Source organism: Gouania willdenowi, chromosome 14 (assembly GCF_900634775.1).
Source record: "Gouania willdenowi chromosome 14, fGouWil2.1, whole genome shotgun sequence".
NCBI classification, from domain to species: Eukaryota; Metazoa; Chordata; class Actinopteri; order Blenniiformes; family Gobiesocidae; genus Gouania; species Gouania willdenowi.
The window spans coordinates 4,398,517-4,416,152 of record NC_041057.1 but is presented as its reverse complement, the minus strand read 5'-3'; the positions used below and the strand labels follow the sequence as shown (position 1 = coordinate 4,416,152).

At 34.2% G+C, this 17,636-nt stretch overlaps 2 protein-coding genes across 2 annotated transcripts; both read left to right on the top strand.

Annotated features, from left to right (window-relative positions):
• The first annotated feature begins 448 nt into the window (after positions 1 to 448).
• gng8 (guanine nucleotide binding protein (G protein), gamma 8) lies at positions 449 to 5,438 on the top strand. The gene is made up of 4 exons (XM_028466859.1): positions 449 to 517; positions 3,024 to 3,148; positions 5,098 to 5,203; positions 5,310 to 5,438. Exons 3-4 carry the CDS (start codon positions 5,120 to 5,122, stop codon positions 5,436 to 5,438), a joined length of 213 nt encoding a protein of 70 aa, XP_028322660.1. The 5' UTR covers positions 449 to 517; positions 3,024 to 3,148; positions 5,098 to 5,119.
• A 966-nt stretch (positions 5,439 to 6,404) lies between these two features.
• tmem45b (transmembrane protein 45B) lies at positions 6,405 to 17,606 on the top strand. The gene is made up of 6 exons (XM_028466786.1): positions 6,405 to 6,567; positions 9,770 to 9,967; positions 11,156 to 11,362; positions 11,443 to 11,627; positions 12,642 to 12,784; positions 17,384 to 17,606. Exons 2-6 carry the CDS (start codon positions 9,778 to 9,780, stop codon positions 17,493 to 17,495), a joined length of 837 nt encoding a protein of 278 aa, XP_028322587.1. The 5' UTR covers positions 6,405 to 6,567; positions 9,770 to 9,777; the 3' UTR covers positions 17,496 to 17,606.
• Positions 17,607 to 17,636: the final 30 nt, after the last annotated feature.

Genomic DNA, 17,636 nt, shown 5'->3' with positions numbered 1-17,636 from the left:
CTTGTGTTTATATAGTTACAGCATGTGGCTCATTATAAACTACTGGTACCCAGAAAAACTGGTTTTTCCTTAGTACAGTATGTCAAACATCCAAGTTATAATTATCAGGACACGTGAAACTGGTTTTGCCTTGGCTTTTCTATTTGATTTAATAAGAGGAAACTACAGGCCAAGTGGGAGGGGACATAAAACAGGGAACAACCAGCAGTTTACGCCACATATAAAGCATGAAGTGGAAGTAGAAATAACCTGAGTTACTTTAACAAGTACTTTGATGATGAGCCTCATTGTAAAAGCTCAGCTTCATCGTCCCATCCTGAAACCTGAAGCTGTTTGACTTTAGGAAACGTGAGCCTCCAGTATAAACTCAACCAATTAGCACTGGGACACAAATGATAATGAGGTAGCTGACATTTAAGTGTGTATCACTAGTTGATCTCCTGCTGCTCAGAGGAGTGACTGCAGATCTGCTCCACGGGATCAACTGGAGCCTGGCAGAGGATGCACCAACACCATGGTATAGAGAAGTCACATCAACTAAAAGCTGTCACTCCTAGTTTTATTATTCATTTATTATGATGGCAGAAACTATGAATTTAGGAAGAGTTTGTTGTCTGAAGTAGAGATGGGCAACTTTTATCACATTATCACCCATGTTAGCAAATAAATGTAAGCATAAGTTAAAATAATACATGAAAAAAATAACAACAGCTAATGATTTGTTAGGGTTTTTGGAGTAATTTTGTACGTTTTTGTTTTGTGTGTTTTTCTCTTAATTTTGTTGCCTTTTTGTATCATTTTCTGTCATTTCATGTGTTTTTAGAATCATTTTGTGTATAGGCCTGTACTACAAAACCAGATTATCTCTTATCGCTCTCTCTAACTTCCGGGATTTAATCAGTGTGTGCCGGACTACGAAGCTCGCTAACGTCTTACGAAGCTAAATCACAATGGTAACTTAGGCTGAACGACTAGCCTGGTCGGGACCAGGTTTTGTTCTGGCATAGCGAGTGCTAAAGTCCCGCCTCCTGACCCATCAGTTCTGTACGAGCTGTCCAATAAAAAGAGGATCACTGTCGTTGTGTGTGGATCTGATGCGACGCTGACAAGAGAAAGAATATTTAGACAAATAAGTAAAATAAGTCAGCTGATAAAGCCTGCGTGCATCGGGCGCTTTCAGAGCGATAAATATATTAATTCATTCATGTATTCTGGGGTGATGCAAAGAGCCTCAGTCCTGTAAGATAATATAAAATATAAATATATTCTGTAATAATCTGTATGAACGTAGCAAAGTGAAACTGATCAGAGTGTCTGTTTGTTCTCTGTTTATAATCTTTTAAGCATTAACACTCATTAATTCCTGCATTAATTACTCACTGCTTTTACTGCAGCAACAGAGTTGTTTTTGGTCTGAATTATGGCTTTTAATTCTTCATATTTTTAAAAGAATTATTCCTCAATTGTGACGTAAGTTGCTCTAGAGTTTCTCTGTGATTGTGATTGGTCTGACGCTGTAATCTCCTCCTCTGTCACTAGAGTGCGCACATAGCCAGGCTAACATCACCTGGGTTAACTTAGCGAGTTGTTGGGTTTGTGAATCTAACTAACGGAGATAAATCCAGGATATAATTATCTAGTTTTGCAGTATAGGCCCTGTATTTCTGTCATTTTGTTTTTGTTGTTGTTTTTGGAGACATATTTGTGTGTTATTTTGTCATCACATGTGTTTTTGGAGTCATTTTGTGTATTCTTGTAGTTGTTTTGTGTATTTGGTGTCATTTTTGTTGCAGTTTTGTGTATTTTTGTTGTCACTTTCTATATTTTTCTCTCATTTTATATATTTTTTTTTGTCATGTGTGTTGTTTGAGATTTTGGTGTCATTTTTGCTGCTGTTTTGTGTATTTTTGTTTTCTCTTTGTATAATTTTCTGTCATTTCATGTGTATTTTGTTGCTGTGTTTTTGTTTTTGGAGTCATTCCTGTGGTTTCTTGTTTTTTTGTTTTTGTGTGTTTTTGTTGTCATTTTGTATATTTTTCTCTCATTTTATGTATTTTTCTTGCCATCATATGTGTTTATGTTTATTGGAGTCATTTTGTGGGTTTTTGTTGTCATTTTGTGTATTTTTGTTGTCGCTTTGTATATTTTTCACACATTTTATGTATTTTTCTTGTCGTGTGTATTTTTTAGTTCCTTTTGTGAATTTCTGTTCTTAATTTGTATAAACTTGTCTCATTTAATTAGTTAATTTTGTGTATTTCTATTGTTCTGTGTTTTTTGGGTCATTTAGTGTATTTTTTGTTATTTTTTTGTGTATATTAAGGATCATTTTGTGAATTTCTGTTGTTGTTTTGTGTTTATCGTGATATTTTTGTGAATTTCTGTTGTTATTTTGTGTCTTTCGCGATATTTTTGTGTCTTTGTTGTCACGTTGTAAATGTTTTTGATATTTTATGTACTTATGGACCAATTTTGTGTATTTACTTTGGTGCACACAAAAAATTACACCAATAAGGGCCACATGTGGCCCCCGGGGCTGCCAGTTGCTTAAAGTACTATTAGTAAATATGTAACAAATTACAGCAAATTTTAGCTGCGATTGCAACAAAACAATAATTATGTGAAACTAAATACATTTCACATTGCAATTTTAATTTGATCATATTATGAACATTTTGAGCAATGTTTAAATATCCAAGCATTAACACCCTAACAAATAAAAAAGGAAAAGGAAAACAAAATTTCCATCACTTTACAATGGAATTAATTGTAATTATGGTGATATTTTGGTAAATATGAAACAGTTCTTCATTAAATTATTTTATTAATAGCCATTATTTTGTGATATAAATGTATTTTCCCAGTGAAAGCTTTTGTGTTCAGCGTTAGCCTAAGCTGTTGTGTTCCTACAGGTGAGCATCGTAGGCTCTGGAGATGAAGGTCACACCACATGGTGCTTTTTTTGCTGCTGCGCTGCTGCTGCTTCTGGAGGCTGAACCAGTTGCTAATTATTATTTCTACAGGGGAACCCATAGAAAACCTGTCGCTGCTGCTCATCCAAGCCAATAATCTCACCTTAGCCGTGTGCTGGATGCTGGGAAAGTGCTAACCTGAGCTTTTTCCAGGAGAATTCCAGTCCAACTTGGTGGTGAGTATGTTGGGAATGCTTCATATTGAGATAAAGAACTGTGTAGCATCAGATTTTTTGCTTTATATTTACTTTTGTACATCTGTAACTTTAATCAGATTGAAATACTTATCACCTCTTATAATTATCAACATATGAAAAGATATAGATTTCTAAACATGTTTGAAAAAAGATTTATTTTGATGTTTATACTATACCTTACATGCTTGAAAAACAACCGAGATGGGTTTAAAATGCATCATTTGTGTATTTTAATGTGCACAGAAAAAAAACTTTGAATGAGATAAAAATAAGTAAATGAAAAATTTGGCCTCATTTTTCTGTTTTTATTGGAAATATTTTCCGGTTTTTCTAAGTTGATGAGATAAAAACAAGTACATTTTAAAAAATTGGCCCTGCTTCTCAGTTTTTCTTGGAAATATTTTTTTTTCTTTTTCTGAGTTAATTAAATAATTTTTATAGGCAATAATTTTAGTTTTTTTTTTTTAATTGATTAAATAATTTTTTTAAAGGAAATATTTGTAGTTTTTTTCTGAATTGATTAAATAATTTTTCATAGGAATTTTTTTCAGTTTTTCTGAGTTGATGAGTTAAGATTTTATAGGAAATCCAGAAAAACCAAAAAAAAAATATGTTTCCTATAAAAACAGAAAAACAGGGCAATATTTTTGTATTTACTTATTTTTATCTCATCAATTCAGAAAAAAACCTAAACTTGTTTTCTTCTTCAATGAATGCAATAAAAGCTTGTGTACACAAGTGTCTCAGCACATTGTGCCAGATCAACACGTTAATGTTAAGTGTATTTATGCTGTGGTCCCTGAGGAGGGCTGTCCCGCCCGTCTCTCCTCTGAGACCCTCCTCCTCTCACTCACAGCTGAGCCCCACAATTAAAAACAAAAGCAAATTAAAACAGTCACACGCTAAACGCACACTGCATGGATGCTGCACGTTTCATAACTCGATGTAATTAATCTGAGATTATAAATAAATCTAAGACGTTTCCCGTGTATTTGTGCTGTTGTTTTTAGAACATGTGTGTTTTTAAAGTCACATTTCAGTATTTTTCTGCTACATTTATGCATTTATTGTTTGTTTTTCCATATTTTTGTGTACATTAGTTGGCATTTTGTGCATTTTGTTACCGTGTATTTTTAAGGTCACTTTTGTGTATTTTTGTTGGTCTGTTTATTTGCTATTTCTTTGTATTTTTGTTGTCTTTTTGTATGTTGTTTGTTCTAATTTTTTTTTTGTGCATTTGTTGCTGCTGTCTGAGTCTGTGTATTTTTCTTGCAGTTTTGTGTGTTTTTGGGAGTCACTTTTGAGCATTTTTGTTGTAGTAATGTGTATTTGTTTATGTTTTTCTATATTTTTGTTATTTTTGTTGTCATTTTGTGCATTTTGTTGCAGCTTATTTTTGTTCTAGTAATGTAATGGGCGTGTTTCTGCAATTTCTGTGTATTTTTGTTGTTTTTTCAATTTTATTTTAATTTTTGTGCATTTGTTCTGATGTTTGTTGAACAATCTGTCAGTTTGTGTATTGATCTTGCTGTTTTGTGTGTTTTTGAAGTGACTTCTGAATATTTTTGTTGTTGTAATGAGTATTTTTCTGCCACTTTTGCATATTTTTGTTTATTTTTCTATATTTTTGTGTATATTAGTTACTGTGTATTTTTAGGGTCACTTTCTGCCATTTCTGTGTATTTTTTATATCTTTTTTGTGTATTTTTGTCCTTGTTTAGTGTGTCTCTGGAGTCATTTTGTGCATTTGTGCTGCTGTTTGTGGAACATTCTGCCAGTCTGTGTATTTTTCTTGTGGTTTTTGGTGCTTTTGGAGTAATTTTCTTTATATATGTTGCCTTTTGTGTGTTTTTTTCAGTCATTTTGAGCATTTTTCTTTTCGTTTTTGAGTGACTTTGAGGATTTCTGTTGTCTATTGTTTACTGCAGGCGTGTCAAACGAAAAGGCAGGATGTCAAACAACATGGCCAAGATCGCAGACGCTCGAAAAACAGTGGAGCAATTAAAGTTGGAGGTAAACATAGAGCGGATGATGGTGAGTCAGCAGAAATGGAAAAGCTTAGCGTGTCAACCATTAGTCATCTAAGACATGTTTTCATTTTAATGGCATAAAATGCAAACTTTTTTTATATTTCCTACAGGTTTCCAAGGCAGCGGCTGATCTGATGGCGTACTGTGAGACTCACGCCAAAGACGACCCTCTGGTGACCCCCGTACCCTCGTCTGAGAACCCGTTTAGAGAAAAGAAATTGTTCTGTGAGATTCTGTAAATTCAAAACAGAAACAAAAATAAAATATAAAAAAATTCCTCTGTCTGTTGTTTTAGTTTTTTTGTCTATTTTTTTCTCATTTTTTGTGTTTGTTGTAGATTGGTATAGTTTTGAAGTTGTTTTATGTGGTTTTGTTGTTGATTTGTATAATTTTGTGTTTAACATTAATGTTGTTTTTAAAATTCAATTTACTTAAAAAATATTAATTTTGTTACCAATTTCTGTATATATTTTTCTCTCATTGTGTGAGTTTTTGTTGTAGATTTGTATCATTTTGTGTGGGGTTGAAAAATGAACAGCTTTAACATTATTGTGCCTTAATTTTTAATATGAATTCAATTCTGTGTTTTTTTTTTTTTTTTTTTTCATTTGATATGTTTTTTGTGGTTGATTTGTATAGTTTTGTGTTTGGGAATAAAGAACAACTTTAGAATTATTGTGCCCTCATTTTTTAATATCTGTTCAATTCACTTTAAAAATAAATAAATAAATAAATAGTTAGAGTTTTTTTCCACAAGTTGCAGTTTAAAAATGACTGCATTCAACTGACATAAACAAAGGAAAAATGCAAGCATCTAAAATACACAATAATCCATGTTTACTTTCTTTTGTGGGCCGGATTTGGTCCCCAGGCCTTAGGTTTGAGACGTGACATAGATGATGTTAGCATTTTGTTTTAATGGATATGAATGGATGGCAATAAAGTTTTATTGAAAATGAGAGCAAAGCTTATGTCACTGTCATTGATTTTTCTTCACACATGGTTTATATATTAACCACCTTCTTATCAACTTCTGCACATTTGTGCTTTGGAACACCTTTAGAACACTTTTTAGATTCTTAAACTGCTGATACAACCCCTGATGATGTAAAATAAAATCATTCTAATGTTCCTGTGGATGTAGCTGACACTGTTTAGTCATTGTTTGTTCTACCTCTTCCACAGTGGGATGTGTCTTGGTCACTGAAACCAATGCAAATGAAAAGGTGTGGCTTTAGTGCAGCTGCTGATGCAGGTTAGAGTTGCAGCAAACAGGTGTGCTGTGGGTGCAGGTAGCAGGTGTGTGTGTGTGTTTGCACGCACAAAAGCTGCCCAAGAACACGTTGGAGGATTAGAGAAGGATATAAGGTATGTTATGTGCTTTTATTTATTGATCCTCTGTTGAAAAAAAAAAAAAAAAAGTCACCTTTATTCGTTTAATTATAAGCAGTGTTTGTACAGCCTTAACGTTTCCAGTGTAAATGTGAATAAAAGGAAGCACGTCGAACAGTTTCAAACAGTTACAGTCAAGAAAAACGAGTTTGACTATGGGGCGGCAATTGTGAAGTTGTGCAAGCTGAAATAGACAGCAACTATTTTTTTTCAAAAAACAAGACTTTTCATTAGATTTAAGGCAATATTAATGAAATTTGGGATATTTTTTGTCCATGTAAAAATTTGTCAATGTTAAACCTAAATCTAAATGTTAAATCTAAGTGTTAAATACTAAATATACATTTTAAATCTAAATGTTAAATATTAAATATAAATTGTAAATCTAAATGTTAAATATAAAATCTAAATGTTAAATGTTAAATCAAAATTTTAAATGTAAATGTTAAATATTAAATATAAATATTAATTGAAATCCATCCAAACATTTAAATCTAAATGTTAAATCTAAATGTTAAATGTTGATCTAAATGTAAATGTTAAATATTAAATATAAATATTAATTGAAATCCATCCAAACATTTAAATCTAAATGTTAAATCTAAATGTTAAATGTTGATCTAAATGTAAATGTTAATTATTTAGATTAGATTTAACATTGACATTGTTTTTACAAGAAAAAATATCTCAAATTTCACAAATATTGCTGTAAATCTGGTCAAAAGTAACAGAGGAAAAAAATCGCGTTTGAATTTTTTGTTTTTTTTTTAATGTGGTTTGTGCTAAATGTTGCTGTTTATTTTAGCATGCACCACTTTACACCTTCCTCCCCATAGCTGACCGTCTTTGTCACGTGTTGAACACATTTCGTCTCCCATCGGTGCCTGAGTGAGGAAACTACACATGTTTACAAACCACCATCGATCTTTGGAACAATGACAACTACAAAAGTCAACACTGCACAAACCAATGACTCAGCTCGTGTTTGTATAAAGGTCTCATGGGAACATTTGAATGGAATTTCAGCAAAACAAATATTTAGTCATAAAACTTCAGGTTCCACAAACCTTTAAACTCTTGACAAGTTCTTTCCAATGTTTGAGTTTCCAAGTGTTTCTGTTGAAATGAGACAATCAATGGTCAATTAGTGACTTTTGTATCTCCGTGAACAAACAACTTTTATTGCAGTCAGGGCCACAAAAATATGAACATGTGATCTGTGGATCACATGACCAACACTAACAAATAAAGACATTCAATGACCAAACAGAGCATGAGGTTTTTCTGTTTAGTAGTCTTTTTGTATATTTTCTTTCATTTTGTGTTTATGTTGATGATTTGTGTAGTTTGAAGTCATTTTCTGTATTTTTCTTGCTGTTTTGTGTGTTTTTAGCGTCACTTTTCAGTATTTTTGTTGTAGTATTGTATTTCTGTGTGTGTGTTTTTTGTTGTCATTTTGTAACTGTATTTTTTAGGTCACTTTTGTTGCATTAATGTGTTTTTTCTGCTAATCCTGTGTATTTTATTTAATTTTTCTGTGTATTTTTGTTGTTTTGTGTTTCTCTGGAGTCCTTTTGTGCATTTGTGCTATTGTTTGTAGAATAATCTGTCATTTTGTGTATTTTTCTTGCTCTTTTGTCTGTTTTTAGAGTCACTTCAGTATTTTTGTTGAAGTAATGTATATTTTTCTGTTATTTTGGGGGGTATTTTTTAATTTCATTTTGTGCATTTTGTTACTGTGTGTTTTTGTTGTGGTGATATGTGTTTTTCTGCTATTTTTTGGTGTATTTTTCTTGTGTGTGTGTGTCTGTAGTAAATGTGTGCATTTTTGCTGTTATTTGTTAAATAATCTGCCAGTTTGTGTATTTTTCTTGTTTCTATTATGAAACAGCTTTTTGCACATACCATTGTATATATCACCTCTACTTTCTGTATAGTTAATATATTTGTTTTTTGCACATTAATTGTACAGGTGCATTGTATTTAATGTACAGGTTTTGTTGAGTAACAGTGTTGCATGCCACTGTTAGTTATTACAGTTCTTATACCTCTTGATTTTATTCTTTTATTACGTAGGCATTCACTGGCGGTCGGCAAAGCAAAAATTTCATTGTACAGGGAAACGTGTTTCTAACTGCACATATGACAATAAACACTTTGAATATTTGAATATTTTGAATATTGCATTTGTGTGTTTTTAGAGTAACTTTTGAGTATTATTTATGTTTTAGTAATATGTATTTTTCGGCTATTTTTGTGTATTTTTGTTGTGGTCTTTTGTGTTTTTCTTCTATTTCTCTGTATTTTTGTTTTGTGTCTCTGAAGATATTTTGTGCATTTGTGCTGTTGTCGGTAGAATATTCTGTCTGTTGTTGCCTTTTGTGTTTTTTGTGCTTATTTAGAGCATTTTTCCTCAACATTTTGTGAATTTCTGTTTGTGTATTTTGTTGTTGTAGTAATGTATATTTTCTGCTGTTATGGCAATTTTTATATTCATCATCATATCGTCAAATGTATGTTCATGTGTACAATTTGTCATGTTTTAATACATGATGACTCCATTACTCTTTGCACTTTTGAACAGCTGAATCATGTTAGATTAAACAGTACAGATCGTATTGTACTCAGTGCAACACAGAGTCTCTGCTGAAGGCCAAAACTCAAACTCACATGCAGATATACACGAACGCACACACATACTATCAAGGATAGATAAGAGTGGCACCCAATCTTCCTCATAATATACACGTCTTTATCATCCTCAAATGTTTCCACTGTTGGGCATCTGACTCCCCCCTTCTCCTTACCTCAGGGTGGAACTTTTCTGTTATCTGTATAAAAGCTTAAGCTGTGAAACTGTTAGTTAGAGTGGGTCTTGCCTTTTTGCTCTGTCACGAGCCTTTTGCCTTTCATTCTTTCAGGATGGAAGCTTCTTTTTTACTCCTTTTTATTTTATTTTATAATAAATCTTTTTTATAAAATCATCAATGCCTCGCCTGGACTCCATCATTCAACCAGAGCAATAAATCATGTCTCCAAATGAGGTCAACCGCAAATTTGCCGTGACACTGCTATTTTTGTGAATTTTTATACAATTTTTCTGTGTTTGAGTAGTATAATGAACACAGTACAAGCCCTGGTCTGTGGCACTAATTGTGTGTGTTTCTCATGTTTTCAGGCGTCACAATGGCCAACTTTGGAGGACACGCTATCCCCGGATCGTTCTTTCTGCTCTACGGCTTCTGGCTCACAGTCAAACACATCCTCCATCACTACTGGAGGAGTCGTCAGCCCAAAGGCAGACACATCACACCTCCTCTCTTTACAAAGATGGACTACGTGGAAGGAGGCCTCCTCATGTTTGGATCGTTTGTGGGTGAGTTCTGAAACTTTTTAGCCCATGACCCCCAAAATAAAGGTCCCAGAGAGTGGGGACCCCCACTGTAGCTGAAGGTGGTTGAACACAAACATGAACATTGAAGAACAATCATGTGGAGACAGGACCATCTATAAGGGGGAATAAAGGGGAGAGATTTTTGGGATCCATCCATAAAGTCAGTAAAATGATGGTCTATTGATTATGAATCTGTGATAACCACATTTATTTATTTATCTGAATAATATCCACTGTTGTTTATTATTATTTGGACTATAGTATATAGTCATCTTAAAGATGTAAATACTTGTTTTAATAAAAAATAAAATGGGTTCAAAGTGACCAAAAATGGTGGTGAAACGGTAAAAAATGGATTAAAAGACAGGCAGAAAAAGTTGTACATAAAAGGTTCAAAGTGTCAAAATTGGAACAATCGGGCATGACGAATCATGATTGTAAGTAAATTGGCAAAAATAAGCATGAAATAAGGTGAAAATAATTTAAAAGTGACAATAATGAGCCAACGCATGCAACATAGGTGGTGATAGTGGTGAAAATGTCTTGAAAGTGGAAAAAATGTGCAGAGACGGCATTGAAATTTGATCTAGAAGTGGAAGTAATGAGTAAAAATGCATAAAAAGGAGCAAAAACTTAGGCTCAAATTGTAAATTAATCTTAATCTTAGTTTCTTGAAGGCATCTGGCAACCCCAAATGGGGTCTTGACCCCATAGTTGAGAACCCCTGCCATAGACGTATATGCATAGAAGTGTTTTTACTTCACGATTTCTTGTGTTTGCCCTCAAAAACTCTGCTCTCTGATTCTTAAAAACCATTGAAATTGGTTAAAAGTTGCAAACTAGAGTGGCCAAAAAGAGAGAAAAAAGGGTTCAAAGTGTCAATATTGGCTTAACAGTGGTAGAAATGGGAGTAATGTAGCAAAAATGCATTAAAAGGAGCAAAAATATGGCAAGAAAAAGTGACTAAAATAGGTTAAAATATGGCAAGTTTGGTGTAGTTGCAGAAAAAGGGTAAAAATATGCAAAAATTGGCTCAAATTGCTAAAAAAATATTTCTAGTTTCTTGAAGGCATCTGGCAACCCTCCCCCAGTGTCTCGTGACCCCAAATGGGGTCCTAACCCCAAAGTTGAGAATTCTGGTCTCATGTCCTTCTGCTCCCACACGTCCAGGTATCATGGTGGAGCAGTTTGTGGTTGACGGGCCTCACGCTCACCTCTACAACGACAACTCGTGGGTGAAGCTGATGAACTGGCAACACAGCACCATGTATCTGTTCTTTGGGATCTCTGGAGTAGCACTGGTTTGCAGCACTGGTTGGAAACTGGTTTCCACTGGGGTCGACCATCTGGCCATTTCTGTGGCTCTATTTGTTGAAGGTAAGGGTGTGATTTCCTCATTGAAATAGCTTTATTGCTTCAGCTGTGTTATGTTTTTGTACGTCGTCGTCGTCGTGCAGGGTTTCTGTTCTACTTCCACGTGCACAATCGTCCTCCTCTGGACGCCCACATCCACTCCCTGCTGCTGGTGGCTGTGTTTGCTGGCTCAGCGTGCAGCCTGCTGGAGGTCTTCATCAGGAACAACATTGTGTTGGAGCAGGCGAGGTCTGGTCTGTTCATCCTGCAGGGCTCATGGTTTTATCAGGTAAAAAATACACACATTAGGATGTTTTAAATTATGGGAAGTATTTATCACATTAGTACTAAAACTAGTACTAATGTGATAAGTACAGAAAGGACCACAGCAGCATTTTTAGGGGAGACAATAACTCATACCACATGTATACAGACACTTAAAATAACAGAAAATACAAAAAAAGTCAAATAACCACCACAGAAATGCACAAAATTACTCAAAAAATACACAAAACAATGATGAAAATGCTCAAAATGACAAACTAAAAATAAATATAAATGACAACACACAAAACTACTTAAAATACAAGGACAGCAAAATTACGCAAAACGACTCCAAAAACACAGAAGATGACTACAAACTGTGCACAAATTGACTCGGCAATGATATAATGCACAAAATGTCAGAAAGTTACACAAAATAACTCAAAACATGCACAAAATGACAACAAAAACATAATAAATGACAAGAATACACAAAATGATTCCTAAAATACAAAAATGACAGAAAAATGCACTAAATGACAACGAATAACAAAAATGAACAAAAGGACTCATTAAATAAATTACAAAAAAAAAACAATACAAAAATGCACTAACGGCAATAAAACACAAAATGACAACAAAATACACAATTGTACAAGAAAGTTACATAAAAAATACACTAAATCATTCTAAACATACAGAACAACAACAAAAACACACAAAGACTCCTAAAATACAAAAATGACACCAAAGATGCACAAAATGGCTAAAAAACACACAAAGCCACGACAAAAATACACAAAATGACATAAATATACCTAGACTGACTCTAACCACACAGAACAACAACATAAACAGACAAAATTATTATAAAAATACACAAAAACATTTGCCCTTTCCTGTATTAATGTTCTGATTGGTCATTATTCTAGTCTGTGGCCTGTATCAAACCATAACTGTATTTATGTGGGATAATTACAACACATTCTGCCTCCTTTTTCAGTCCAGGTCTGTCATGATTTTTACATTTTTGTTGCAGATTGGATTTGTACTTTACCCTCTAAGTGGACCCAAGTGGGATGAAGAAATGCACGCCAACCTTATGTTTGTCACCATGTGCTTCTGTTGGCATTTAGCTGCCGCTCTGCTGTCAGTCGTCTGCACGTCCAGCATGACCTGGTTGTAAGTATCATGTTCTTCTTTTTTATTTTTAGTGGATAAATGTGCAAACAATGAGGCTGTGTGAAGCTTATAGCAGAAGTAAAAACATATGACCTTCTCACCTAAAAACACAAAACAGAATGAGTTAGAATGTATCAATCACCTCGGTTTGGGAACAAACCCTGTCTTAAGCAAAAGGTTCTTTCACAACAGTTGGAACGCAGCTAGAACCGCAGGTTTGTCTCGTAGTAGTTTTCCCAGTTTTCAAGATGTGACGAATCAGGAGGAAAAAGTTAATCAGGTTTACAGAGGTTCTAGGAGGCACTGTTTGTAAAATAGTGCATGGAAGAAAATAATCATCAGCAACATTTAGCAACAAACCACATTTGAAAAAACATGTGTAACTTTTGACCAAATTTACAGCAATATTTGTGAGTTTTTCCCCTCGAATGTCAACGTTAAATCTAAATGTTAAATCTAAATACTAAATCTAAATATTAAATTGAAATGTTAAATATAAATAGGAAATGTTGCATGTTAAATTTAAATCAAAATGTTAAATCTAAATTCTAAATATTAAATCGAAATGCTAAATCGAAATATTAAATATAAATGGTAAATGTTACATGTTAAATTCAAATCTAAATGTTAAATGATTTATCTAAATATTAAATTGAAATGTTAACTCTAAATGGTAAATCTAAATCTATTTCAAATCTAAATTCTAAATATTAAATCTAAATGCTTAATCTAAATTTTTAATTGAAATGTTGAATATAAATAGTAAATATTACATGTTAAATTGAAACCAAAATGTTAAATCTAAATTCTAAATGTTAGATCTATTTGGTAAATCTAAATGTTAAATCTAAATTCTAAATGTTAAATCTAAATATTAAATTGAAATGTTAAATATAAATGGGAAATGTTACATGTTAAATTTAAATCTAAATGTTAAATCTAAATTACACAGGTGAAACTAAATATTTAGCTAATGTTGCAAAAAGTTAATGTTTATTTTAGCTCGGCACAAAGAAGCTTTTTCATCTGCTTTTAATTTTTTGGCTCCAAAGTGTGCGTTTTACTACCTGTAGGTGCACTCAGGAGGTTATATTTTCATTTGTTTTCAAACTTATCCACACAACTTTATGGGTTTTGTTTTCGGAAATTATTTGCGCTTTAATTTGAAAGCATTATGAGTGAATAATTGGACAAAAAGCAATAAACCGTTTGTGTTCAAAGGTAAAGTAAATAAATATCTTAAATAATCAGATCGAACCTGTTTTTCTACTGAATGTTTAGAGTCAACACTCGTGTGTTTACATAAACTACAGGAAGCTCCGTTCGTTCACCCAGAACATGTGAAGGGGAGGAGGGCTTAAAATATTAACCTTTCCAGTTCTGAGCTGCATTATTTATTTACATGTGGTTGATGTCATCTTCTTTATATATTAATGCATTAGTTCTTTTCACAGCTGTAGTCGACAGTGACGTGTGCAGTGGTGCAACCATCCACAGCAGACACAGGCAACTGGTGGCCGGGGGCCACATGTGACCCGTAGTCTAATTTTGTGTGCAGATCCCCAAAGTAAATGTATAAAATGACATAGAAGCGCATCAAAAAAAGGTTAACAAAATACAAAAAATGCACAAAAAAAGTGAAATACACAGGACATCAAAAAAAGGAACACAGAAATGCACAAAACTGACTCCAACAACATAAATGCCCAAAATGATGCCAAAAACACACAAAATGACTGTAAAATGCACAAAATGACTTTTAAAATACACACAAGAACATAGACTGACTCGAAAACCCCAAAACAACAGAAAAACACAAAATGACTCCAAAAACACACAAAATGACATAAAATACACAATGAATAGAATAACAAAAATACACTGACTCAAAAAACCCAAAAACAGAAATGCACAAAATGATGCCAAAAAACACACAGAATGTCAGAAAAATACACAATAGAAAAACAAAATACACCAAAGAGACTACAACAACCCAAAACCATAAAAGGACACAAAATGACTCCAAAAACCATGCAAAAATACAAAAAAACACAATAGGATAACAAAAATACAATGACTCCAAAAAACAAACAAAATGACAAAAATACACAAAAGGACAAGCGATAACTCTGTGCGGCTCAATGCAGACTAAACAGAAACACTGATTATTGCCCATGATGACACAATTCCAGGGATTAAACAGTGTTTGAGTGACTTGGGCCAGTCTGGGAATTATCTTTGACAAAGACCTGTCATTAGTGCAGCACTGTACGCAGCTGACCAGGAACTGCTTCTTCCAACTAAGAAAAATATCTAAACTCAGGAAAATGGTGTTTGAGAATGATTTGGAGCTTCTCATTCATGCTTTTGTGTCTTTACATTTAGATTATTGTAATGGTTTATTCTCATGTCTAAACAAGAAGGAACTGTCTCGTCTACAACTAGTGCAAAACTCTGCAGCGAGAATCCTGATTTACACAAATAGGAGGACTCACATATCCGCTGTTCTAAAAGAACTCCATTGGCTGTCCATAGGATCCATTTTAAAATTGTGGTTCTAGCTTTCAGAACCTTGCAGGCTCAGGTTCTTTCCTACATCAGTGATCTGATCCAGCCTTACACCCTTGCTCAGGCTCTGAGGTCTGTGGATCAGTATCTGTTGGTGGTTCCTCACACTCGTTTTTGGGACCAGAGGAGACCGACCCATCCAGGTTGTTGCTTCCAGGCTTTGGAACGATCGTCCGCTGGGTTTGCAGTGGCGGTTATTGCACATGCATTGGTCTACGATGCACTGGCACGTTTTGGGCTGTGGGATAAAACTCGTACTGGGCTTAACTTTAGACACGTTGATCCCAAATACCTGTTTAGGTATTACCACTCACTCCTTCCCTCTGTCCACAGCTACCAGCATTATAGCTAAGCTTCACACTGGTTACTGGCTTGATTACACAACACAATAACCCCCCCCCCCCAACACACACCATCACCTAGATGTAACACTGCCCTCTCTTTTTACTTCCTCCCTACAATAAAGTGTTTATTGCCCTTCCTTAGGGAGGGCTGGTGATGGTCACAATTATGCAATAAAATAAATTCATTTATTTAATTGCAATAACAAAACATGCATTGCTGTCTTTTAAATGATTGCACTTCGTAGTGTTGACTTTTGACAGCATGTGCAGACGAGGTAAAAAAAAGGAACAATCTTCCGCTCTCTCTGTGTTCTATTGACTCTGTTGACACCTTCAAAAGCCAACAAAAGACTTTTTATTTGCCCAAGCTTTTAATGAGCTATTCTTGGGCTGCTATGGTTTTATGTCGTCTTTGCCTTTTATACTGTGTGTACTTTTTGATTCTAAGCTGTGTTGTGAAGCACTTTGTGGCTTTTTGTCTGTGAAAGGTGCTATAGAAATAAATGTGACTTACGCACTTACAAAAATGCATGAAAATGACTCCAAAAACACCCAAATGCAAAAAGCATTTCTTCCCTCCTGTATAAATGTTCAGGAGTGAATTGAAGCATTCACGTCAGGTTATTTGAAATGCTGTCATGAATGTTGATAATGTGACCCTTGGACAGTCATATTTTTGTTGCCCCGCTGTGATAAAGGATGCCCTATCTGTGCACACACCACAGTTATCATTTAACTGCACGTACCGTATGTGGGATGGGAATTGATAAGAATTTAGCGATTCCGATTCTCATTGGGTGAGGGAATGAAATAATACAAATGGATTTGTTTGCTTTAACTCTTTATCTTATCTTTGTCTCTTTAATTTCCTGCAGGAATATCAGCTCTCTTTTAAAACACCAGGTATAGATTGTTTTCACTGGATAATAATACAGTATATACAAAAGCGCTACATAAAATTGATGAATTATTATTACAACATATGACACATTTTGGCAACAAACATTTGAGAATATTTACAGTGCTCCTTTTGAAATTTAACAACTTGTTCCAAAACTAATTCAGACATAAAACAAATAATTATTCTGTAAAAAAAAAAAGAACATATGAACCAAAAGTACAGCTGCACTTGTAATGTATTTAAACGGTAAAGCTTTAGTTTAGCCTTGGTTTACATTTCTATAAATGGACCTTCAGAGACGGCGTACCCGTTGTTACATGTGACGTCATTAGCTATGAGTGTGAAAGATCAAACTAAAGACAACGATCAGTACCAGTCCGTCTCCCGTGTCTGATTACTTGTTATGAAGACATAAACTGGAGACAAGGTGTGTGTTCTTGCTGAAGTTTGTTGTTTTCAGAAGAAAAGTCTGTGCAAGAAACAACTTTAGCGCAAATGTAGAGAACCCGGAAGTGACTAGTGTAGCAACAGATATGCTACAAACACAGCACAGCTGTGGGTGGAGGAGGTGGATTCTCCGCGGTGGACAGCAAACAACTAAATGGTGGGAGGAGCTTCACTTAGTGCTAGCATGAACACAATACACAGGACCTGGAGGAGTTTATTGTTACGTATTTATAAGAGGAACCGATACGAGGAATTGACAGGCAAGCAAACAAACGATTCTTAGGAATTGGATTACTGGGAACCGGTTGATGCTAATGTGTCCTTTGTGCGTTCCAACAGCACCGTGAAGAGATGCTCAGGACGAGAGCGAGATATTGAGATCGGAATGAGAGACACTTCCTCTAATTCAAGCTCACACAAAGCACTGCTGGAAGACTCTGAAGAAGATTAAGACCTTATGATTATGTATGTTCTCTGTCTATAACAAATATTACCTGTGTGTATGTGTGTGATTTCTCCCCACTTTAGATTTTTAATAAAATATTTCCATATATTTTAAAAATTAGTTTCTTTGACTTTTTCCAAATGGAAA